Source organism: Psittacula echo (assembly GCF_963264785.1).
Source record: "Psittacula echo genome assembly, chromosome: 4".
Classification (NCBI taxonomy): Eukaryota; Metazoa; Chordata; class Aves; order Psittaciformes; family Psittacidae; genus Psittacula; species Psittacula echo.
The window spans coordinates 32885937-32910542 of NC_137738.1; the positions used below are offsets into that span (position 1 = coordinate 32885937).

The 24606-nt window shown below is 42.9% G+C and overlaps 1 protein-coding gene across 1 annotated transcript; it reads left to right on the forward strand.

Annotated features, from left to right (window-relative positions):
- Positions 1-5042: 5042 nt before the first annotated feature.
- DACT2 (dishevelled binding antagonist of beta catenin 2) lies at positions 5043-18035 on the forward strand (the record flags this gene model as incomplete). The annotated part of the gene is made up of 4 exons (XM_080614835.1): positions 5043-5478; positions 11314-11446; positions 12739-13026; positions 16234-18035. The coding sequence occupies exons 1-4, from the start codon at positions 5239-5241 to the stop codon at positions 18033-18035; spliced, it is 2463 nt and encodes an 820-aa protein (XP_080470961.1). The 5' UTR covers positions 5043-5238.
- Between the last annotated feature and the right edge of the window lie 6571 nt (positions 18036-24606).

Sequence of the window (24606 nt, forward strand, 5' to 3'; positions counted from 1 at the left end):
TGTTTTCCGGCTTAACTCTCAGGACTCTATCCCCAGACTCACCCTGGCTACTGTGTGCCACTCTTTCTGCCTGTCTGGATTTCTGGTCCCCACCACTTTCTCCATTTTCCTGTATATTCTGTGCTTCTTGAGTCCCCCACCTGTGCCACCCCCTCCCCAGTTTGCCTATCTATTTGCAGACTGATGGACATTTTCACATGGCCCAGAATATGAGCTTTTAGTTACAAATATTTCAGTTTGAGGGCATAAACTGAAAACAGGAAAGAACGAGCACTTTCATGCTAACCTTGTAAAAATCCTCAGCAAAGCCTCCTCCCTTCCCAGCAACCCCCACCATTGTGCTGGGAGTGTCACAAGAGAATCAATCTGCAACCCTGCGAAAAAAAAAAAAAAAAAAACAGAAATAAGCACAAAACCAGATGGACATCTCCTAATCCCTGGTAGCTGAAGGCAGGATTTTACTGTGTTTTTAGAAGATTCCTTTCTAAAGACCTCCATCAACTCAAATCTGGTTTTGTAGCAGAAGCTGTATCTGTCAGCTGCATTCTCACTTCTTTTTCCCTATCCATTAACATGTAAACTAGAGTTCAAAAAGTTATCTTTTTAAATTTAAAACAAATTTTCTGAACTCTAGAAAGAAACCTTCCCACCAGTGTTTTGCTTCTTACTAATTAAATATAGTAACACTTAGGACATCAGCCCATAAGAAGAATGTTTTCAAAGGCAGCCCTTCTGTTAGTTAGACAGAATGCCTGGGTGATGCAAATTTACCTACAGTCACCTCACAGAGGGACATACAATATTGTACACTCTCTGAGAAACCGTGCTAGCTCAGAACTAACACTACCCACTGTGGACAATGTAAGGGTTTAGTCCATTTTCAGGATATTCTTAATGGCTGAACTTAACGTTTCCAAAAAATGGCAGATGGCTCCATCCCACATTGCAGCAGAACCTTTTACCACTAAGCAGTGCCTCAGTCCTTTTGGATGCAGGGATATGCTCAGTAAGTACGCTTCTTCTTGGGCATGCAACTAACAGTAGTGGTAAGAACAAGAATTGCACTTACCTTGTCTTGAGGCTTGTGTTAGGCTTGGTTCAATCCACATGTGACTGCTCTGCATCCTCCAACTAACCTTCTGCACATCTGCCAGATGTCAACAGCTCAGAAGATTCCCTTAGACAGTATTTGTGCATGATATTCTCAGTGGGATTGACGGCAAAAGGCTTCAGAGGCTCCCAGGAACAATAGGACAGTACAGAGGGCAGAGAGGCTGGCTGGCAAAGAGAAGATGCTGGTACACGCACTGAGTTTCCGTCATGTCAAGATATAGTTCTAAACAAGCAGATTCTTCCTCAACTATTGCTACACATGGCAATGTCAGTACAGGCTAAAGACACAACTGAAATACACACAGACTGAAGCCTACATGGGGAGACTTTATCTGCCTCCACAAGGTAATGCTACCAAAAAATCCTCTGAATTATTTTTAATAACAATACATAAGCACAAGTGGAAAGCAAACTGCAATTTAGCTCTTGAAGTTGTCTGGTATACAAAAGCATTTTGTTTACTCTGGACTTCATCCAAAGCAGACATTCAACTACTTTTCTTTTAAGCACATCTGGAGGTCAATACAAATTGTTCTACTCTTAACATTAGTCCCACACAAACTGGCTAATATGCACCCACAAAACAGGGCGTAAAGTCATTTCTGTGGTCACATGAATGATTTGGCTTCACTTTCAAGTCCTACCACAGACTTCCTGCTCGATCCTGCATAAAAGGGTTAACCTCTTTGTACATCTCTATTTGCCAAACAATGTAAATAACACCTGCCTCTGTTCTGGTAGTTCATGAGGCTCCTAGGGCATGTCTCTACCACAGGTGCAGGCACACCCAAGCTGGCTCCATATGAGGAGCACTAATTGTGTTCCTCTTTTTTATAGGGATTCAAATTAAAATGCCCAGTATTCAATTTACCAAAATGCTGAGTGCTCAAAACTGCAACTGTAGTCAAAGGGAACTCTGCTTGGAACAATCAAATAGATATACATTAACGGTATAATTCTAAATACACAGAAAAATCAGGCCAAAGGCATCTCGAATGGGTACCTAAAATGCATAAGCATGTCTGAAAGGAAGCTCAGTGCCTCAGTCCCCTCCTAGAAAACAAAACCAGCTTTATACCCTTTGGGATGTTGTAAAGACATTGTTTATGCATACAGTAAGGCAATTAAAAGCTAGAATTCTAAGTATATTTTTAAAAAACAAAAGGAAATTCTATCAGCAGTGCACAGCTTAAATGATCTGCAGAAAGTAAGGCATGGGCTGGAGCATGAGGACAGAGGATATTGAGTAGCTGCTCACTGACACTCATCTTTCATTGTATACACTTATTAAAGAACAGATCTGTGGAACAACACTGTGTGATCACATCATACAAATCAGGACCTAAAACTAGGTTTTGTAGACAAATTGTTCTATTTCCTATTGTTTTGGTGTCTAATTTTACAACCATATCATTCCTTTATTACAGCTTTTTTGTAAATTGTAATTTACCCCAGGATCTGTAGATGGAAACCAGAAATCTTATTCTCACTGTTGTATGAATCAAGATTAGTGTCTTTAAAATTAATTGAATTAAAGTAACAGAAGTGAATAGCCAAACCTTTTGGTCCTTGAGAAGCACAACCTACAGGTCAGAATTAGGATTCACTATACTAAAGCTAAGCAGCAAAATGTGATGTTAGCTACAGAGCATAAATATCAACATTTTTCTCTGTCAGACATTAAGAGGAACAGGAGTTTTATAAGTCCCTAACATGAAGCTTTCATCTTTACCGTTACTACTATCCTACGTAATCTCATAGTTTCAAATTTGGAGGCGATTCACACCTCTTATTCTCTTCTCCAGAAATCATATAACACAAGCTATTTGTTGAGTTATCAGAAAAGATTAAGTGACATAACAAGGGTTCTGGGGAAGAAAGCAATCAGTACAACAGAGGGGATAATCAGGAAGCTGATTAGAATAAAAAAACTGCCTTGATATAGCCCATTTGGGATTTAATGAATGAAAAGATAAAAAAGATGAAAGAAGAGGAAGAACAAAGAGGAAAGGATAACAGGTTCTTGTAAAAGAAGGAGGGAAAGAAAAAAAGATATATGACCTTATATTATCTAATTCTACTAGCAAGAATTTACTAACCAGCGTTTGAGTCAGTGCCTTGTATTTGGTCATGTTAGAACATGGTTTGAATAAAATAAAGAACTGTGCTGTATGTCTGTTTTAACAAGTGCCAAGCCAAGTGATTTACAAAAACGCTTCAGCTCCTCATACCTTCAATGGCATTTTACAAGATTCTTACCATATGCCACCCAATGATGGTCATTTGCCACCCTCCATAGGAGAAGTGACAGATAGCATTTCATGCTGTCTTTTGTCAGCACCTTCAAAGCATCTCAGTTTTGAGCTCTTTTTCTTTTCAGCTTGTAAAGGAAGTATTCTGTCAACCTGGCACTCAGGTAGATATAGCTCTGTACAGAGAAGTTGACAGAGATGAATGGGGAAGAAGAGCAGAGGCATATTCATTAAAGAGAAAGGAAAACAAAACAAAACATGCTTTAGATGATGTCATTCATGTCATACCTCATACACACTTTAACTAAGCACTGTAGTGCTGTGACCTTTGGCCACTCCAGTTCCTGCAGTTCCATCTGCAGCTAGAGACATTTGTGAATATTTGTTCCTGACTTGTCAGAGTAGGACCTCTCTGAAGCCCTTCCAACACAGTTGAACCTTGCTGAATAAATATTGTTCTCAAATCTTCAAACTACATGAAAGCTGTAACATGGTGAAAGCAAGACTGGGACCACCAATTAATGGTCTTGAAGAACAAACACGTGAATAATTTGCCCCCCACCCCTCAGCAGAAGCTGGATTTGATAGGGCTTTCTCCGTGGCAGAAATGGCACCACATATGGTGTTGAAAGAATGCTACTTGAAGAACAGATGACAGATCAACTTGTCCCCACTCACCCAACTTGTGTATCCCAGCACAAAGTCAAGTTAAAATATGCTAGCTTTTAAAGATGCACCACAGGGTGAAGAGAAGACAGCCATGGACAGATGGGGGGGTGTGTGTGCTCACTGCTTCATGGAGAATTGCAATCTCTCCCTGAAATTCTTTCAGTCTCTCAAGTATGGTATAAAGTCATCTCAAGATCTGTGGGATACAAATGCTTCCTATTTCAGTGCAGGCAGCAGAAAATTAGTCTCCTGTAGCATGGTCTCCACTGTGTTCATCAGGCTTTTGCTATCAGAGCTGCTTCTGCTCTTTTGCATCACTACAGACCATATATACCGGCTTTGCTGCCTGCTTACCTCCTAAGAAGCTGAAGCTGCCTGTCTTGGGAGCTTTAAACACAGGTATTTCTTGGTAGCAACAGCACCATAGGCTTGGATTTCTATGACCAACTGTGTTTCCAGGTCCCATCTAAAGCAAATTCTGAGCCCTTCAAAAGACTTTTTGAGGGGCTTAGTCACACGTTGACTATCAACAATTCAGCACAAGACAGCAAAATTTTGCAATTAGATCCCAGTTGGGTCGGTTTCTGGAAAGCAAGGTGAGGAGTGCCAGCGCTGTGCCTGACAGGAGACATCAGCAAAGAAGGGAAGGGATGCAGTCACAAGCACCACGTTTTGGTGAAGGCAATGTTATACCTGGGAGCGCTCTCCGCACTACATCCTCGCATCATCCCCATTTGCGCACGGCTGCAGCACGGCGGCGGGTTCGGCTCCTATTTCCGCAGCATCCCCGGAGCTGGCTCCCGGCCGGGACCGGCACCCTCGCCCGGCGCTGCCTTCTACCTCTGCAGGGGAGGGTGGGCACCGCGGGCACCCGGCCCCCCTCGGGGTGGGGTACAGGCGAGGGCTGCCTCCGAGTAGGGGCCGCCCCGCATGGGGCGGAGGGAGCGCACAGGCACTGGCTGCTCTCCGCGCGTATCCACCCCGGGAGGTGGCCCGGCACTTCCCTCCCTCCCTCCCTCCTCACCCTCCCCCGTCCCCACCTCTCCTCCAAAACCGCAGGAATCGCGGCGGCCTCGCTTCACTCGCTCCGGTGCCGGACGCGGAGCGGGTGAACCTCGCCGCAGGCACGGCCTGGGGCGGGCACAGTCCCGCCGCATCCCCTTCGCCCCGCTGCCATGGCCGGTGTCGCGGCAAAGCGTTGACGATGCTGCTGGGCGCCCCGCGGGCGGGCGGCTGGGATCGCGGCCGGGTGGGCGAGAGGCTGCAGGCGGCCCTGGCCGGCCTCCAGGAGCTCCAGGTGCTGCGGGAAAAGCAGCGGGAGCTGGTGCGGGCCGCCCTGGCCATGCCGCAGCGGCCGGCGGCGTGCGGAGCAGACCAGCCCCCGTCCGCACACAGCAAAGAGCACCGATTGGAGGCCACCCTCACCGCTCTGAAGGAGCAGCTGGTAAGAGACAGGACGCCCCGCTGCCCCCGGGGCCCGTTACCCGGCTCGGGCTATCCTGTGGGGCCGCGGTGCTGAGGGCGGGAGGGCAGAAGAGAGCGCCTCCGGGCTGTCCTGCACCGAGCTGCCCAACACCCGGCTCGGAAGATGCAGACGCTGTTCCGGAGCCGAGAGCAGGCAGGGCGCTGGAGCCCCGGCTGCCCTTGCCGCTCCTCCTGCCGCGCCGGGAGGTGAAAGCGAAGGGGCCCGGGTATGGTTGCTGGGGCGAGTTGCGGCCACCGCGCCTGTCCCCGTCGCAGCCGCTATAACGGTCGCTTGTTTTCCTCAGGGAAAATCTCACCTGAGCGCGTCTTCATCGCCCCGAAAAGCGTGGCGTTGGTAGAGGGCTCTGTGCCAGGAGGAGCGCTGGGGAGAAGTTGCTGCTCGGCGCTGCTCATTCATCGGAGCCTAGGAGCAGATGATTAACTTCAGCAATCCGTGTGTCACGCTTGTGGGCGCTGGGCTCTTTAACTGCAGCAGCCGCTTCAGTAGGTGATCGAAAGACACACAGAGTGAGATAGATAAAGCGCTCAGGGGTTTAGTATGGGTGTGCGTGTGTACACCTATGTGCTTCTCACAGCTATGTGCCGGTGGGAGTCAGTCTGTGAGGAAGGGGCTTGTGAGCCAAGAGCACTTTGTTCTTGCCACGGACTGGGTGATCAAAAGAGAAGAAATGAATGCCAGGCCTTGTATTTGAAGTGTCACCCTGACCGCTCACACGGGGGTTTTGTGAAAGAAAAAAACACATTCTGAATTGTGACTGAAATGAGTTTCATAGGTGAGACAACAATCAAAGGGTAAAGAGCTTTAATCTCTAGTATGAGCAATTACACACTTCAGTAAACTCAGACTTAATTCAGAGCCTTTTCCCTCCCTGTACTGGCGCAAGGCTTGGCCATCAGTTACCAATCAGGTGTGAAAACAGTAACGTTATTCACTTCCCTTAGACAGCTTTATCAAGCAGTATCTTGGAATAAAATTGGCTTGAACCTTCAGGGAAACCTAGCCACCACGTGTCAAAACACAGCAGCGGGCATATCTTGATTAAAGTAAGAAATGCAGGACAAGTGGACTGCCAACAACTTGATTACCTGTCACTGATAATTTTAACTAATGATTCTACTTTTATTTATTTATTTTTTTTTTAACCAAATGAAAGAATTAAAGGCATTTATTGCCTGTCTGGGGCCACTGGGTTAACAGAAACACCCAATGACCTCTGACCATAGTGACTGTTCTTTTTTCGTGTCAGCTGTTGTGCTTTAATTACTCATTTGTTTATATATTTTTCAAATATGAAAATATAAAATTAGCTTGTCAGGACTTCACTGGCACCTTATAAGGCTTTCAAGGCACCAGTAGCACCAAAGTAGCCGTTAAAATGGAAGGAAAAGATGGCCTTTAATTGCTGCCTGTAGAAAAGCAGGAGATGCGCAGATGAGGGTAACACAGCACATACCACCGGAGTGGGATGGATTTCGCCAGTAGGTGCCAGTGCAGATATGGGAAAAATGTCTTCTGGGGGTGCCTGAGAGGGAAGTGTTGATAAAGCTTGAGAGGAATGACTCAGAACTACATGAATCCATGGGCAGGTTCTTCAGCAAAACCACAGTTGTACTTAAAGAAGTGATACAAAGCTCTTCCAATTGACCCATGGCTGATGGAAGCTTTTCAGGCTGGCATACCTGGTACCTTTAGTGATTTTTTCCACTGCATTTGCAACCATGTAATTGAGCAGAGGTGCATACGTCAAAGCTGCTTAACAGCAAAGTAGATCCAGTTGAAAACAGGCTCTTTCACAGTCCTGTTAGAAGTAGTCCACAGATCCTAGGAACTCAGCTGTCACAGGCTGAAAACTGTTTCTCAGTGGCTCATGAGTAGCATGTTGCACTCAAAACCCTTTAAAATTCTGTTCATGATCACAGGAAGTTAAGTTAAAACTAAAACCAACAGAAAATGCAAAGCACAGCATTGTTCAGGGAGTGTTGGATCTTCGTTGTTGTTGTTCTTGGCCCATGGACGATAAAGTATGTGATTGCTGCTCTATAAGCTTTCAGATTGAGAAACTCATTAACAATGTAAATGTAGCTTTGCCTCGCAGTGTATCTTGATCCAAGTTTCAAGCAGGGCTATAGCCCTGGGCTTTAGCATGGTCATGGTTTAATTCATAAAGTTTGGTCCTTGCAACATAAAATGGGGAAGCTATATCAGCTGTAGCTGGCTCAGGGCATCTCAGTAATGAAAACAAGGCAGATTAAGAGTCAAGCCAGGCTTCTCTTATAATGGTAAGGTGATAACAGAAGAGCAGAGGTAGTACCCTTAAGGAGCCAAGTGCCACTGGTGGGACTGGGTGGAGCAGAGCCATCAAATACCGTTCTGACATCCTAGTCTCTTCCTCAACAACGGGTACCACTGACAGCCAGCAGCTGGCCTTTCCAGCAGTCTGCTATAGGCAGCAAGGCTGCAGGCTTTTTGCTGCTTCTGGCAGTCATAGCCTTTTTTGCCCCAGAGAGTGGCTCTTTTTGGTGGCCAGGGGCTCTTCTGGAAGCTGCAAGTTATATGGTGTAGACAGGCTCAACTCTCTGTAGCAGAAGAGAAGCAGCATTAAGTGATGCCATCTACTGTCAGTGATCCCAAAGGTGCCAAACGATATGACACAGAGGAAATAGAAGAGGTGCAAATTCGAACAAATACAAAGGTATCTATGATACTTTCACTGTCAAAGTAAATAGATATCTAAGGCTGCAGCATCCAGTATTTTCTCAGCTGTTTCCTCAGAGAGTAAGTTTATAAAAATTGGATCATCTGAATCTGATTATTTTGTTTTGCAAGCTTTCAGGTGGCTTATGATGTTATAAATATGTGAGAAAGAATACATTATGCTGAAGAAAACCCAAACAAATGAACCACTCCATACCCTGTGGTACCAATCAAACGAACCACTCAGTATCCTGTGGTACCACTCAGTTCACACACACACCCCCTTTAGGTAGTTTTAAATAGAAGAAAACATCTTTTAAACTCAGATTTATTATTTTTTTATATATTAAACTAATTTAAAGTTTGTGTAACTGCAGGAAAGAGGTGGTTCCATAAGGAATTCACCTTACTCTAGAGTAAGGACTGGGTTAGCTGAGATTAATTTTCCTCTGAAACTGACAGCTTTGCACCATCAGTTGCAAAAAGACAATAGATTTTAGATGTGCAAAACTAAATAAGATTAATGCTATCATTTCTCCATTCCAAAATACAGTTGGATTAATAAAATTACCAGGTGCTAATCTATGACAAAAAAATGTCAGCCCCTCCCTTTAACTGAAGATATTAATAGTTGAGAAGACTAGTGGAGTATGAGCAGTGGGTTTTTATGCCTTGATTTAGGGTCCAATTTGACCTAAAGAAACCTGCTATTTAGAGAGCATTTTTCCTTCTGAAAAAATGAATGATGATATCCAGGTTTGTGTCCCAAAAACTGTAGGCCATTGATAGTACAAGTTCATTTGGAAAGTCTGGTCCTGCATTGTGCAGAAGTCTTCACAGCTGCATTGCCCAAAGCAAACAGATGGTTTCACCTGCAAGGTTTTGTCTCATGTAAAATTCATGTTATGAATTAAGAAAGAGTGTGTTTAGGGTTTATTGTTCTGGGTGCTGCTTAGCGTGGTTATTAGAGCAATAACAACCTCAAGCAAACACACCGGAAAAGTCATCCTTATCCAAATGGTTTGAGGAATGCCTCTTGTCTTGGAATGCAGAAGGAGTTAACTGAAAGATAAAAGCTACAAAGTCTGCCGGAAACACAAAAACCCAGTTGTGTGAGACACCATAAAGGGGTTAAAAACGATGATGTAAATCATGTGTGTTGCTTAAAATGCTGTGAAAGCGTAGACAGAACCTGAAGGTGTAATAAATAATCTTTGAATACCTGAGAGCCATGTGGCCTCTCTGTCATTAATCAGAAACCACAGACTGAGGGATTGGCTGGCAAAACATTAATCATTAAGCAATTAATTCCAGCCATGAAAACAGAACTGTGTGATTTCCTGAGTAGGTGGGATTGGAGGAGGTATGGCATGTTTTTGCTTTTTCACTATAAAGGAAATAAAGAAGTACTGAGGAGGTCATGCATTCATCATTCAAATGGGATAGAAAATCTCCTTTATTATTCAGTTCTTCACTTCCTTTTTGTTTATATGAAACAGGAAGAGAGAAAATCACCACAGTTTTTCCTAGGAAGCAGTAATGAGCCTCTTGAGCTTAAACCTTTCTATATGTGTGACACTAACAAAAAGGGCTTTATTTCTTGTGTCTTATATGTTCCTCTAGTTCTCCATAACAGCATGCTAGAAATACTTTTTTATTCTTCTCAGCAGCATCACCAGCTGTAACAGTTGTCTTGTGAGATTCAAGACATCTGTCTTTTTCCTCTTTTCCTCAAATTCCAGTTTCTAATCATTTACTGATTACCTCAGGATCTTAGCTTTCCTTGCTTTTAGTGCTTATAGTTATGGAAAAGCCTAAAAATGCAGATACTGAAACCTCAATAATCCAAACACAAGGACAGCAGAGTGAAAAAATGTGTTCATACTGATTTTGATTTTCTGTGTGTCATTTAATTACTTTAATTAGTTTAAGGGACCTAGATTATATTTTTTGCAGATTTGGGGTTGGAAATGCTGCTAGAACTGCCACTTGTATTTTTAAATCTGAAACATACACATAAAGAAGAATCTTACTCATGTTTTTCTTGCCATTACTGAGTGGAAACCTGTCCCCTAAAAGTCTGTGAGCACAACTTTACAACCAACTTCAAAAGACCACCTTTCTGTAAAGTACTGTTGGTTGGATAGTGAGGTGTGATATAATTAGAAGCTGCCTAAATAGCAACAGAGCCTAGATAATTTGCCAAGTCCCACATGAGAAGTCCATGACAGAAACCAACTGTGGTTCTTTGGCTGGTACCTATCGCCTGGCCATCTGCCTTGCCGAGATGATGGCATAAGTACTGGGGGAGCAACTGTGGGAGTTGTTACCTCAGGTCAGCCTGGTCAGTGATCGCAGAAGGCAAAGGACCTTGTTGCTGGCTTCTGAAGGATTGCTCACAAGCTTGAGACACCATTTATTTTAAACAAAGTCATTTTCACAGCAGAAGTATTCAGATGCCACCTTCTCCCTGCATAAAATGTGTGGGAATACCTTGCCACGAGACATACAAGGAAAACCTTCAGCAAAATAGGTGTCATAGTTTGTGCTTTCAACTATAAAGACATGTCATCAAAGCCAAGGGTTTTACAGAAATGAGTATGCTGCTTTTACTTTGTGTGGCAATAAGATACTTTTACATACAGCGGTTTTCTTTCATCAGGTGGTATCTTGAGTTCATGCAGACATTCCATGACCTTTATCTCATCCTCTGCACAGAGGCACTGTATGGCAAAATGCAGTGAATATATAATAATACATTAATTAGTGAAAAGATTGCCATCGTCTTTAGAGATGCAGTTCCTGCTGTAGGTATAACAAAAAACCCAGAGGTTAAAATAAGTATATTCAGTATGAAGAGTTTTGAGAACAAGTTCAACTGGACAGAAGATGATATATACTGAGAAACAGAATGTTTTGTACTTCTCCATTATGTCAGTCTTATTACGGAGAGTGAGTTGCAACAGTCCCTAGCTAAGCAAAACATTTAATGAGAGCAGAATCTGTCCGGCACAGATGGCCTGAATTCATGTATTGCCACTGAGATTCTAACTGTGATTATTATTCATTTCCTCCTTCTTCCCCTGACGTGTGAATTAGTCTCGTTTGAGGAGACAGGATGTCGGGTTGAAAAGCCACCTGGATCAGCTAGACCAGCGGATAAGTGAGCTGAAATTGGATGTCAGTAAAACCTCCAGTGAATACTTGGATAGTGACAGCCGGCCCAGCTCAGGTAATGTGCACTTAGTTGTTTATTCCCAGGGGTGCAGTGCTAGGAGAACTGAAGGGTGTCAACTGCTAAGCAAACCCCAGTGTATTGTTTGGTCAGAAACAGTGCCCCATGGCTGAGGTGGAGAATAGCCATCTGGCACAGAACACACAGAGCTGGTGGGAATTTTCCTGCAAAGTTGATTTAGTTGGAAAATACACTCAAACAGTATTATTTCTGGATTATTTTTTCAATTTTGGTTTTAAAATGGATATTTTAGCCACAAATGGCAGGAGGAGAAGACAGTTTTATTAATTACCTTGTCCAGTGTAGAATGGCCATTGGCCAAAGTGGCTAGAGTACTTATTAGAAGTGAAGGAGACCAATTAATGTTAGTGCTCTGCTTGAATCCAAGAAGGGTCCTGAACCTAATTAAGGCTTTGAAGATTATTATCACTGCAGTGCTCTGGCCAATTGAATGTTTGATCACTTATATAAAAATGAAACAGCGCTATTAAAAGACACCGGGAAAAGCCACCCCAACAATTTGCTGACTAAAGCTCTCTCAGAGTGGGTTTCAGGTTCCTGGTCTGATTCACAGGACGTGCTGTACTGCAGACTTGTATAACTAGGTTGTCTGTTAAGACTAATTTCTGTTGCCGAGTCTGGAACAATGGGAATACTTAAATAGAATTTTGAAAAGCCTTAAGTCTTCAGTGAGACAAGGAAATGTTTGGGTTTTTTTTTTATTTACAGCACACAGATTTGCAGCTCATACTTAAAGTGGGTATAAAAGCACAGGTTTCTGTTGAGTGTTTAAGTTCAGGACTTGTGTGCAAATTGCTTCTGTAATTAATTGGCAATGATTGCAAGACCTGGAGAGGAAAAATGGCCTCTGTTCTCTGCCCTTAGATGTATCATACACTTGGCTGCTCTGATCACAGGCTAGTTTTATTCTACTTTCCCATCCAAGCTGTGCCTATATGCACCTAGCACAAGTTACAACAACGTAAGACATAATAGTTCTCAAAGACGTTCTCCAGTGAAGAACTGGGCGTGATGGTGCTGCACTTCACCCCATCCCACCCTCAGAACTAAGCATGCATGTGCGTGCCAAGCTGGCTCAGAGCCTAAGTAAATATGCAAAAGCCCAATAAAAGGTGTTTGAATTAGAGTATACCTGTGCTATGATCATAAAGTTAGGCCTGTGGCACATAGCAAATAAAGATTTATTTTATTCTCTGCATTTTTCTTCTACAAAGCATGTTTAGTTACTGCAAATAAGAAATATCTTCCTCTTTATTTTAACTCTGCAGGCTTCTATGACCTGAGTGATGGTGGTTCTTGCTCACTCTCCAATTCTTGTACCTCTGTGTACAGTGAGTCCATCTCCTCCTCCCACACCAGTCTGTTGCCCAGCTCTCAACACCCTAGAGCAAGGCTCAGTGTGTTTGATTACCGACCCAAGTCTGCAGATGAAACTACTGTGCACACCACCAGCTTCCAACAGCAGGGAGCCTATGTCAGCGATGGATGTCGGATTACAGCTAGCACAGACGTTTCTGGGACTCCTGCCAAGTCCCGGCCGAGACCAGTTTCCACAGGTAATTGACTGCAGAACTGGATGCTCATTCAGGAGAAGAGCAGAATCCTGGTTATTACTTTTAGGACCTAATATACCAATGCCTAATCAATATATAGCACTCATTTTCAATATACAAAGTGAGAATTAATAAAAACCTGAGAGCCAAACCATTTACTGTCCAACTTTAACTTGTTTCCATACTCAGATACTTTTAAACAATAACAAATATGAGAACATACGAATTTAGAAGTGGAAAAAAAATTAAGTGCAAGAGATAAAATTGTACTGAATGATGAGATAATTTTATGGCTTTTTTACCTGTTTGTGAAATCAGAAACATTGCAGTATTTGAAATACCTACTAAGAAGGAGCCAGGATGTGTGAAAAATATAAGGTGAATTCAGAATTAGAGGTGATGCATTTTACTGAGAAAGATTTTACAGAAATCTAAGGAGAGACACTTCCAGACTTAGTGGCTGTTTTCTCAATCTGTTGTAAAATGTGTATGATAATACTTATATATACCCTGTCCTGTTTTTCAAATTAATGTGGACTCAGATTACTCTGGTTTTCATAATTATTATGTTACGGATAACAGACACCAAAGGTTAACTGGCTATCTAGGAACCAGTCATGATCAATCATGAATATGCATCATACCTTTAGACAAAATGGACAAATATTCCAAATTTCTTGTTTACCCATCTGTGAAGTGACATCATATCATTTCCTGTTTTGGGTCCTTCTATGGCTTCAGAGCAACCTTGTGTTAGTGCAGCTCTGATGGTGACCGAGCCAAATGTGTCACGGTTGCATTATAGACACAAGTCATGGGGAACATCAATTCAAGTACCATGTCACTCTGGAGTCGTTCCCACAGCTTCTTGACCTGAGCTAACTCACCTCTGGCTTGCTTAGAACAGTAGCAAAGACCATCTGTTCTGTACCTAGCTATGCAGGCACACCTGAAACAGTGGTGGTAAATTATAGCATAAAAGCAAAGTCTTCTCAAGACTTCTCAGAGGCTGGGCATGGAGCTGAGTTTAGTAATCCATGGATTCCAAGTTCAGATTACAGATTTAGTGTTCTGTCAGAAACTTTCCTGCCTTGCAACATTTTGCTAAGACTGCGGGGAATTTGTGCTTTTTTGGATATGGAGGTAGACTAGCAGAAAAAGGGATGGATGACAAGTAGGGTGTGGGAGTGAGGATGCAGACCTCCTTCAGCTCTCCTTCCTTTTTCCACCACCAACTCTCTTCTTCCTGACTAAAACCTCTTACTTCCTTCAGCATGAGAAACGTAAGTAGTGAAGTAGTAGTGGGTATAGTCTTGAAGAAATAATTCTTGCAAAGTTGACCATATTGCAGGAAGCGAGGCAAGTTGTTAATTCCGAAAAGCATCATTTGGAAAGGGGAAGAAATTTTTCTTTTCCTCTCCGTAGCTTTTGTCCACAGGTAACTGCAGGTACAAGCCAATTGCATTTTCTTTCAGTGGCAAGCAGAAAGCTTGCTGGAATACCGTAAACACAGCATTCTTTTGACACCTTCCTGGTTTGTTTGCACAAGAGAGTACCACTACACACTGCCAACGATTTCCTAAAGAATTTTCATTATGAACATACGTTGTTTGAGAAATTGTCATCATCCTAACCTTTGCTGTAGCAGGTCTGTAAGTGTCTTAGGTAGGACACTGCAGACAATGCCAAAAGTCTTTCAAAAGCTTCCAGTCACAGGACAGAAATAGTCTCTGTAAGTGAAATATAAGGTTGTATTTGATGGTTGGATTTCCTGTTAGCATGAAGCAGCCAGGAAATCCGTTAGCTGAGGATTTGTTGGCACTGAAGTTTGCACTGTTATACAGAAAAATCCAACTGCAGATGGTTCCAGTACTCTTGGTACCAAAGGTAATACAGCACCATAGTGCTCTACGAGATGACTTGACTGGATGGAACAGTGTTGCTTCACACAAGAATACAGCCTGTCTTCTCAGCTCACAGGAGATGCTCCTGCAAGGTGCAGCAGTCAAGTGTAACTTACAGCAACCTTGACAGTACTCCAAAATTTAAGAGATCTGAATTGGTGGACATAAATGCCATCAGCCTCTGATCTGCCTGAGTCATTATCCTTAGGGGTTTTTTTTCTCTGTAAAAGTAAAAGTTCTTTAGTCCATTTTCCTGTGTCCTTAAGGTTGACTTTTAAAAAACCCACACATAGAATTATGTCATTCCAGATTTTCTACCTTTTAATAAAACCTCTGATTATTTATTTTTGGAGTTAAATACTGTAAAAATTACTTACTTGAGAAAAGCATGAGACTGGTAATGTTATCAAATGAAATGAGAGATCCAGTTAGGAGGTTTTGTTGGATTTGGGTTAAGGAAAAGCAGAATACCATCACTGTGACCTATGGGACACAGGAGTCTTAATGTTGGGTTGGGTGCTTCTCTTTACTAATGCCTTACTGAAGCAGAATGCAAAAGAATAAACAACTACAGCTTCCAGCATTTAAGAGGTTAAGAAACACTACAATCTAGTGTCTGCTTAAGTCCTCTTAAAGCAGCTGATTGAGTACTATAGATCTTTCCAAGATACATGATATAAAAGGTTTGTATAAAAGGGTTGTAGGAAAAGCTGGATATCAAATTTAGTCAATTTAAAAAAAAAAAAAAAATACCTTTGACTCTGCATGCTGGAAATCTCAGGAATTTCTGAGTTACAGTCACATATCCAGAGGAAGTCTTTATCCTATCCTGGAATAAAAACCGTTTAAACTGTGTTCAAAAACTGTATCTGTTGTACTGGATAATTTTACATGACATTCAGCTTCAGGCTTTCTGGTTGTTGGAATCACCTTTTATCTCTGCTAAGAAATAAAAATAATCCCTTATTTTTGTTTAGTTGGTTGAGTTCCTGTTAGTCTGTGACATTCTAGAACATTTATATATGCACAGATTCACTTTCATCCAAGCAGCACAATTTAAATTTCCTGCAAAGGCATGAGTTTTGTTATTGGCATTAAAAGGCATTCTAATCTCCATCATGCTCAGGTGAATAAAAGCCTTGAAGTTATTCAGTGGTCTTGGAGGACTGAAACTATTTTCTTCCTTCATGCTACTGATTTTAGTAAAAGCTAGCACATCCCTCTGAAACAGCATTTTTAGCATAAGCCAGTTTGAATGTAATTGTCTCTGATTTAATTAGGTTGTTTATTTTCATCCACTGTGTAGGTGACTTGGAAAGACTCATTCCAGCAGATGCTAGATTTCAGAAAGAGACAGATCCCAAATCCATGTTGCCTCTGTGCCATGCTGGAGACATGCACTTGCTAAGCGTGGACCCCAAATTCCAGAACGACTTGGTCTCCAAGAATGGCATTGATGTGTATCCTTACCCAAGCCCCCTTCATGCAGTGGCTTTACAAAGTCCCCTTTTCTCCCTAGTGGGGACATCCCCAGAAGCAGACCTCCATGCTCTTCCCAGCAAACCCATGCCTAGTGCGACAGGTCCCAGCTTGATTAGGACTAGGCCAACCACTGAGGCCAAGCCAGGGGGTTATATCAATAAATTACTGCAGCTGACAAGATGCAAAGGGAACAATCGGGCTGATGCCAGTGAGTGGGTTTCAACAAAGAGCCAGCCAGCCACAATGCACCAGAGACTCATTATAACCCCCAGCACCGGTGGAGTGAAAATTAACAGCAGCAGTAGCCAGCTGGAAAAACAAGCGAGTTCTCTGGAAAGTAACAAAGCTGAAGGGAAGCTGCAGAGAGAGGTGCCGGAGGGGGAATGTGCCAAGCAGCAGGAGACCATGCACTGTGTGAATGAAGAACAGCCATCCACTCGGCCTGACACAGAGCCATCAGCTGTGAATAGTTGTTACCCTGCCAAGTCAGCAGCAAGGGGCTCTCCTCTGGCAGAAACAACGGAGAGCAGTACGGAGCACAGTTCATCCAGCTCGCAGCTGTGCCAGGAGGACTCCAGCCCCAGCATTTGGAGCACTAAAGCTGTCCCACCCAGAAAGCTGCCCTTCAAACGGTGTGGCAATGCCAAATCGGCTAATGCCGGAGGTCACGAGCGAGTGGCACGGAGTGAGTTTGTTCATGCACAGTTCGTCCCTGCAGAATCCCACCAGGTCCGGGTCAAGTTTGCCAGCTCCAAAACAAAGGCAGTGAAGATTAAAAGGAGGAACAGTGAAAAGGTACTACGGCCTGGGAAGCAAGCCTTTGGCATGGAGAAGGCGAGGGGGTCCCATGGGGCTGCCAGGATGCCTGCTGAATGGAATCAGCCCCAAAGACCACACGGAACGAAGAGCCTTGTGCAGAGACCTTCATATTCTGGTGATGTGACTGGCAGGTCGTGCTCAGAGTCTAGCCTGTTGCCTGTGCAGGTGAGGCTCCCCACCGTGCCATCCAGGCCAGAGCTCTGCAGAACTTCTGCCAGTGCAGAATTGTATTCCCCTGAAGCGGGTAGTGCAGACACAGCCAGCAAGAAGAAGCAGCGCAAGTGGCAGTCCACAGTGGAGATTTCTGCCAAGGCTCATCTAGCCGGCCTCTCTAGTAGTTTTGGCCTGGGAGCAGCAAGGCAGTCATCAAGGAGAGCTGGTGTCCTGCGCACTGTCAGTATGAGGGCTCGCTCCAAGAGTCAGCGCCATGGAGCTTATGCCAAAAGTGAGTCAGACCACTCTGAGTACTCTGCAGAGTGCGCGTCCCTTTTTCACTCCACCATCGCAGAGACCAGCGAAGGGGAGGTCAGTGATTTCACAACTAACCGTTTTGGGGACAGTGAGTCCAGTGAAAGTGACTCAGAAGGCAGCAGTAACAGTAGCAGCCTTACCCTTGACTATGATGAGGGGGATGAAAGTGAGCTGATTTGGCCTGAAGGTTCAGTCAGACAATCAGGGGCTGCCCAAGCCTCTTCCAGGCCTATTCCCCCAGTGCCCAAAATCTGTCGCATCAAAGCTTCAAAGGCACTAAAGAAGAAGATTAGGAGATTCCAACCTGCCTCCCTGAAGGTCATGACTATGGTTTGAGGGAGAGCAAGCATCTGTTTCTTACAGTGAGACATCCTGCTGACTCTCATTTGCAAAACAAGAGAACCCATGTGAAGAGAAAAGGACTTGCTTAAATGAGCTGTGAATAACCCCTGAATCAACACAAGGGATCTTGTTTGTTAATGCTTGGACATAAACCTCACTGTATCTAATTTCCTCTTTTGCCATTTATTCTGTAGATATGGATCTGTGTATATTGTGTGATGCCTTTTTTTTACTACGCAGAAGGGTCACCATGGTGAAAATGAAAGCAACCTCTACCATAAGATTTTACAGGTCGGCTCTTAATGGATTGTTGGCTATATGCATCGCAGAATCAGTGCCAGACACAAAGGCTTCACAAGAAGAGGGGCTCATCCCAAGTGGATATTTGGTAACATCTCTGCCTCTTGTGAGGAATTCTTTGCAGTCTGAAGTCTGCATTACCCATCCAGCTATCACTGTGCTCTTATGGAAGAGCTCTCAGTATTCTCCATAGTTTTATTTTCTTTCACATCAACCATCCCATACCTTCTCCCAGGCATCAGCAGGACAAGTCTATTCTTCTGTAAAAACATACTATGTTTAACCAAGAAGGCAAATGTCTGTGTGAATGAGAACAAGACTTCAATTTGTTTCCTATGTTCAAAACTGAGGGTATATGGTTGGTTTCTTTTTTTAAGCCTTTATGATGTTCCATGTTGCTGTTCATTTGTTGAATGGGTGAAAGAACATGAGGCCTCAGTGCCACAGTGTGTCAATAGCTGGGACTGAGTTTATAGCTTTGCCCCTGAAATTTCAAACTCAATAAATACTATTTAATGTACTTCTGAAAATTGTGTTTGTCTGACTTGATGTCTCTGAATTCTAATGTCATATTAGGGATGCAGAGGATCTTTCTTAGGTGAAAACAGACCTGTTTTCATGATCACTGTGCAGAGGGGTTCTTTCTTATTTTAAGGAGGGTTGCTATGACTTGGCCAGAACGGTCCTTTCAGGCTTTACCTCAGGAAACCTGCTTCATCACCTGCTTCTAAATGTGTGAATTTAAAATCAGTACTTGTATTGAGGACAGGGTGGTGTTTAGCTGACTCGATGCAATTTTGTCACAAGACACTTAATTTAAAACTTATGTATACACAATGTGTTTTTGAATGCATTTGAGAACACCTATGTGAAGCTTTGAACCGGTTTCTCAACTGATGAAGTGATTTTTTTGTGTTCAGACAAGCACTCTCGATTGTTTCCTCTAAGCACAGTAATCTGGAAGCTGAGCTGAAGTTCACCCTGTGTTTACCAAAGAGCAGGTATTATCCTCCTACCCTGTTTCAGTGCCCAATCTGAATACATTCCTGGCCTAGGAGATGTAGGCATTACCTCATTCAGCCAAGTGTGTTGGGTCTGAAACAAAAGGCAAGTGCTTTGCAGAAACTGGGTAAAAGAGTGCTTGTTTACTCCAAGGATTCATTAGCAAACAGAAGTATTGAAAGTCTAAACTTTTACCCAGTGCCTTCTACTGTTTGGAAGCTATGTTATGTTTTTAAATCACTCCATTTTCAAATCCTTTTTGGAAAATAAGGTAAAAGTTACATAAAGTCATTTAATTCAAGTATTCGAGCTAGTGCATAACACCATCGTTACTGCAACTAGAAAAATAGTACATTTTAGTCAGTGGAATATATGTTCAAACATTTTTCATGGTTCCTAGAGGATTGAGCATAATCACTCCAGTAGGATTAATGGGAGAATTTCACAGGTCCAGTGGTGGTTTCTTGTTCAGCATGTCTAGCAACAGGACAAACAAAATAGTGATTTATGCCTTGTTGACTTTCTACACTGCAAAAGGATTCTTTTTCCCATTGACACAAAAGGCTTTGTTTGGGGGAGTGGGTCAAAAGTTACATATGAACCTTTAATCCATGGATTTTCTGTACTGGGGAGGGGTTTATTGGTTAGAAAGGAATTTTGAGAGTGTTTGTTTCCTCAGGGAGGAAATTGTTCCTAACTAGAAAACTGCTTTGGGTAGGAGCATTCTGAAACCTGGTAAAAACCGCCACCCAGTAGCTCCCTGCATTTTTATCAAAGCAAGCTCTAACAGTAAGTTTGTGGTCTCACAACTCAGTAAATCCCGCTTTAGGGCTGTTAATACTCTGTCAGAAATGTTGCCAGACATGATGAAAGTGCTTATCCAAAATGAACTCACGCTGTCAATTCAAATAAAGAAAAATGATGGCTTCATTTTGTACTGACAGGTTTTATGCCAGATGAGGTATCACTGCCTCTACTGCTCACACTTTGTGCCAGGTCAGGTAACGTCTCTCCCCCCGGAGTCAGTATAAAGCCAACATAAAAACATAAAGCTGGCACAAATGTCATCATCCTATGCTTCGGTTGATTTGATAGATATATGATTATGTGCCCACACTTGATCCAGGGGAAAACTGTGATGCTGGAGAGCCTCAGCAATGCAGAGAACCTGCTGCCAAGTGTTGGAGTATCACCACGTGCAGTAATGCTACTGAGCCCTGACTTTTTGGGGAGGGTAGACTGGGTGGTGCCACCCCTCCTTATTCCAGTATATTAGACCTTCTCCCTAGCACTGCCCTTTGGAAACACTCTTCTGCTGAAGCAAAAACTGCACTGGAACCAAAGCACTGAAGGGAAGAAGAAGACAGTGCAAAGCAGAGCAGGAGGCTCAGGTGGCCAATAGCCCATCAGTATTGTCACCAAAAATATGATTGCGGTTCATTACACTGGTAAAAATCAGTACATTTTGTGGGCATTACACTGAGAATTTTGATAACAATTGGGTATGAGTGTGACACTTGTCAGTGCTCTGACCATCACAGACTAAGGGCTAGCTCTGCTAACAGCACTCAGGAATACCTGCTTCTTAAGCAAACAGATCATAAACATATTTTAAATCAACAAATACCAGTAAATACTGTAACACACTATTAAATATAAATACCACACATTGTAAAAACAGCCTTCAGCTCCACATGAAGCCTCGCTGTTAAAGTAAGGGGTGCCCAGCTTTGCTCACGGTCATAGCATTACAAAATAGAAATATTCACTGTCTGTTTCCCCTCCAGAAGGAATCCACAAGATCTTTTTTACCTTGCAGTGTCTTGTACTATAAAGGCCTAAAAGAATGCGAAAAATGTCAATTGGTGATACAATTAGAAGTCTAGCACCAAAGCCCCTCTCAAACCTCCTTCTCACTTTAGGAGTGAGAAGTTCAGCACTTTCACTGTGACTTGATTAGCAAGTGTATAGATCTGACCGCTATTTCAGAGCAGCTTTATGCAGTGCTTCTGTTACAGGAGCTAACATCTGTCATCATTCCTCCAAGATCTAGTGAATCAAAATCATCTACGGCTGAAATCTATGCACCAGATCAGCAGTTTCCTTTGTCAAAAGCAGACATTTACATGTTGGTGTAGAAGCAAATTGCTCCTAAACCACAAAGGAAAGGAAAGAAAGGAAAAAAAAAAAAAAAAAAAAAAAAAAGAAGAGAGAATAGTAGGGAATTAAGGAAGCTATAAAAGCAATTTGCAGAACAGATCATAATTATGATTTTAAAATTCATAACATTAATCCTTTTATTGCTTTAATATTTTGGAACTGGATAATTGCCAGCCTTGCTGGCCTTGACGCAATCTTAGTTTATCAAGTCCACCTCCAGTACTCAAACCATGGGATAGAGTCAGAGAACTAATGTTTTGTTGGAGACACCATTCTTCAGAGCAGACGTTCATTTGAAGTGACTTCTGGTCAGGCAGGGCACTAGTCAAAAAAAAGGCAGCTGTCATGTGATAATTCTCACACCAGCTATGGATGATTCTCATGGTGGTGAGTCTGAGCCCAACGGACATTGTAAGGCTATATTGGCATCTGTTTTGTGTTCGCTTACCCATTCTGGTCCAAAGCTCTGAACGGCTGACAGCTGAAGGCAAGAGGTGCAGCTGAAAGGCAGGTGACAGCGGCATCTCTTTAGGAAGCAAGTCACTGCCTGCAGGATGAGGCAAGCTGACCATGGCCCCAGAGGGCCCCAGCAGCCTTGGTACCTCCTTTATCACTCCTGGGGTTCTAACTCAGGCCCTCTACTGCTCATGGGGCAGTGCTGAGATTCGGATGCTGCACTTGAAATAGTCACAGGCTATCTACACCCAAAGCCACAGGCTGATCAGTCCTGAGCTACAAAGGCAGAGAGCAGCCCAGCTCAGAGCATTCAATAAACCCCAGTTAAGTAAGGATTGCTCAAAGGAACTGTGCAGCAAATCAAGGCATCTGTGATTGCTGCCTCAGACACAGTGCAAGGCAACAGCATGCCAGGGAAGTATTGCCAAATTGCAACTCTGAAGCAATAGCAACAGCTTTCATGTTCAAGCCCCTTTTGAGCCCTCCTCAACCATCCAGAGACTGAAGGGGTCACCCCAGTTGTGCTCAGTGGAAGAGAGTAGCTCAGCTTTTAACTACAGCAGCCCTTCTGCCCTCCACACCTCAGCAAATCCTTTGGCTCCTGCCAAGGAGGTGTAGTACCTATTTCTCCCTATGAACTTAACACTCCTTGCTGAATGTGGTCCCCAGGAAGCTGCCATGAGATGAAGAGTAAAGGAAAGAACAAACGTTAATCTGGAAAACAAGGAGCCCTACGTCTGAAACGTGCCTGTGAGGAACACAAACATACAATAACACAAATACAGCACCTAGGCAGTCTCCCATATCTCCCATATAGATGTGAAGGAGACGTGGAATTCTATTAGCTGCTACTCTGTACAGACAACTACTGTGATACTTCAGCTACAGGTGAAGAGTGATCAACAGGAAAATGCTCAGCTAATGGCTGTTTTTTGATGTTTGTACTTCTCAGCTTTAAAACCATCACAGTATGTCTAATTCTATCACAATGCAGAATGTCAGCAGAATAACAGCTGAAATAAACTGAAATCCAATCACCATCAGTTCTATTAATTCCAAGTGTTATCATTATAATGAAGCTGGGACATTATTATTAGCTAATACCGGGGGGTTTTTTTCAAACATTCCAGTGTTTTTCCTTTCTTTTCCAGGATCAGCATTTGTAACTAAAGATCAGTGCATCAAATTCACCCATGACATAATTCCTGGGAATTCACTGGAGCTACCCCACAGATTCATTTATCCCCTCATGCTCTTCTCAAGATGTCAGGAAGTGGGATGATTGGCATGACAGATGGAAAATAAGGAGGATTTCAGACCTCGCTTTCATTCTTGATTGCACTGCAGGAAGTGGAAGTTACTGTGTTTATGACTGGTTTGCCTGGGGAGAATCCTGCTGCTGTGTCACATCTGTGTTAGTGGAAGAGCAGGGGAGATGGTTAGGGCTGTGCATGGTGATGGCATTTCATGTTTATTCTGGCTTTCAAAAGACAAAAGTGTATCAGCAGTCTGGTTATCCTGTAAAGCTACAAACCAAGACAGGAGAAAGCCCACAGATCAAATTGACCAAGCAGGGTTGTCTAGGCAGGCTTACAAGCCCCAAATGAAGAATTTAGGTTTCAGCAGGAGACTTGAGCAGCTGGAGGTACTCAAAAGTTCTGTGAAATCACTCTGGGTGCCTAGTCTTCAGCGTCCAAGATAGAGACAACAGGCTAACAAGTTGCTCTGAAAAATATGCATTACTGCAAACTTACACTCCTACATGCAATATTTTCTGTCAATTCCTAGTGTCTCAAAAATGAGTCTAAAAGCCAAAGGTTCGAATTCACTCAATGCCTTATTACTATTAAGAATCTAGCAAACTCTTCTACAACTTCCAAGATGGAATGATACGGATACATTGACTCTTGGGACATCAGGAAATATCTCTCAGTGGGAATCTTGAATTCACATGACAAGCTGTAGCATTAACAAGAGTTTTGCTACTTAACATATAGAAGTTCAAGACTTCGTCTTGACCACTGCGATGCTAAAACACAAATAAAATCTTAAACCTACAAAGATTATTAGCTTATTCACTAATGAAAGCAAAGAAGTTCAATGAGGAAAACAGTCTTTGAGTTTGACCACTGTCTGGGTGTACAGAATTTGTTAGAAAATGCCAGTAGTATGGCTGTTTATGCTCTTTTTTTATTATTATTATTTTAATATTCTACTTGACCTTCCCTAAAGAATAAAAACAAAAGAATAAAAGCAGAAGTTCATTTTCATCCTCTCCATTAGGAGGGTCATCTGACTTGAGCCTCCCTTGATGCACTTGGACATGCAAAACAGCAACAACAGAGACAGCTGCAATCAGGGTGGAGATTGTTTATATCTTTAACGTGCAATGTAGAAACCATTTTTCAACCTATTCAATGGGAAGGGAGTGGAAGAAATTAACGGCTAGGGCATACCCCAAGTCTCCTATGCTGAGATCATTGAAATGAAATAGATTCCTTATGTAAGATGAAATTTATGGCAAAGGGCTATGTGGACAGAAATTATTTGCAAAGGGAAGGAGATTTTCCTGATTACAAATGCATGTGGTCACTGAATGTGTTGCTTACCATCCTTCTGTGCCTAACCAAATCAATATTTCTTGTCT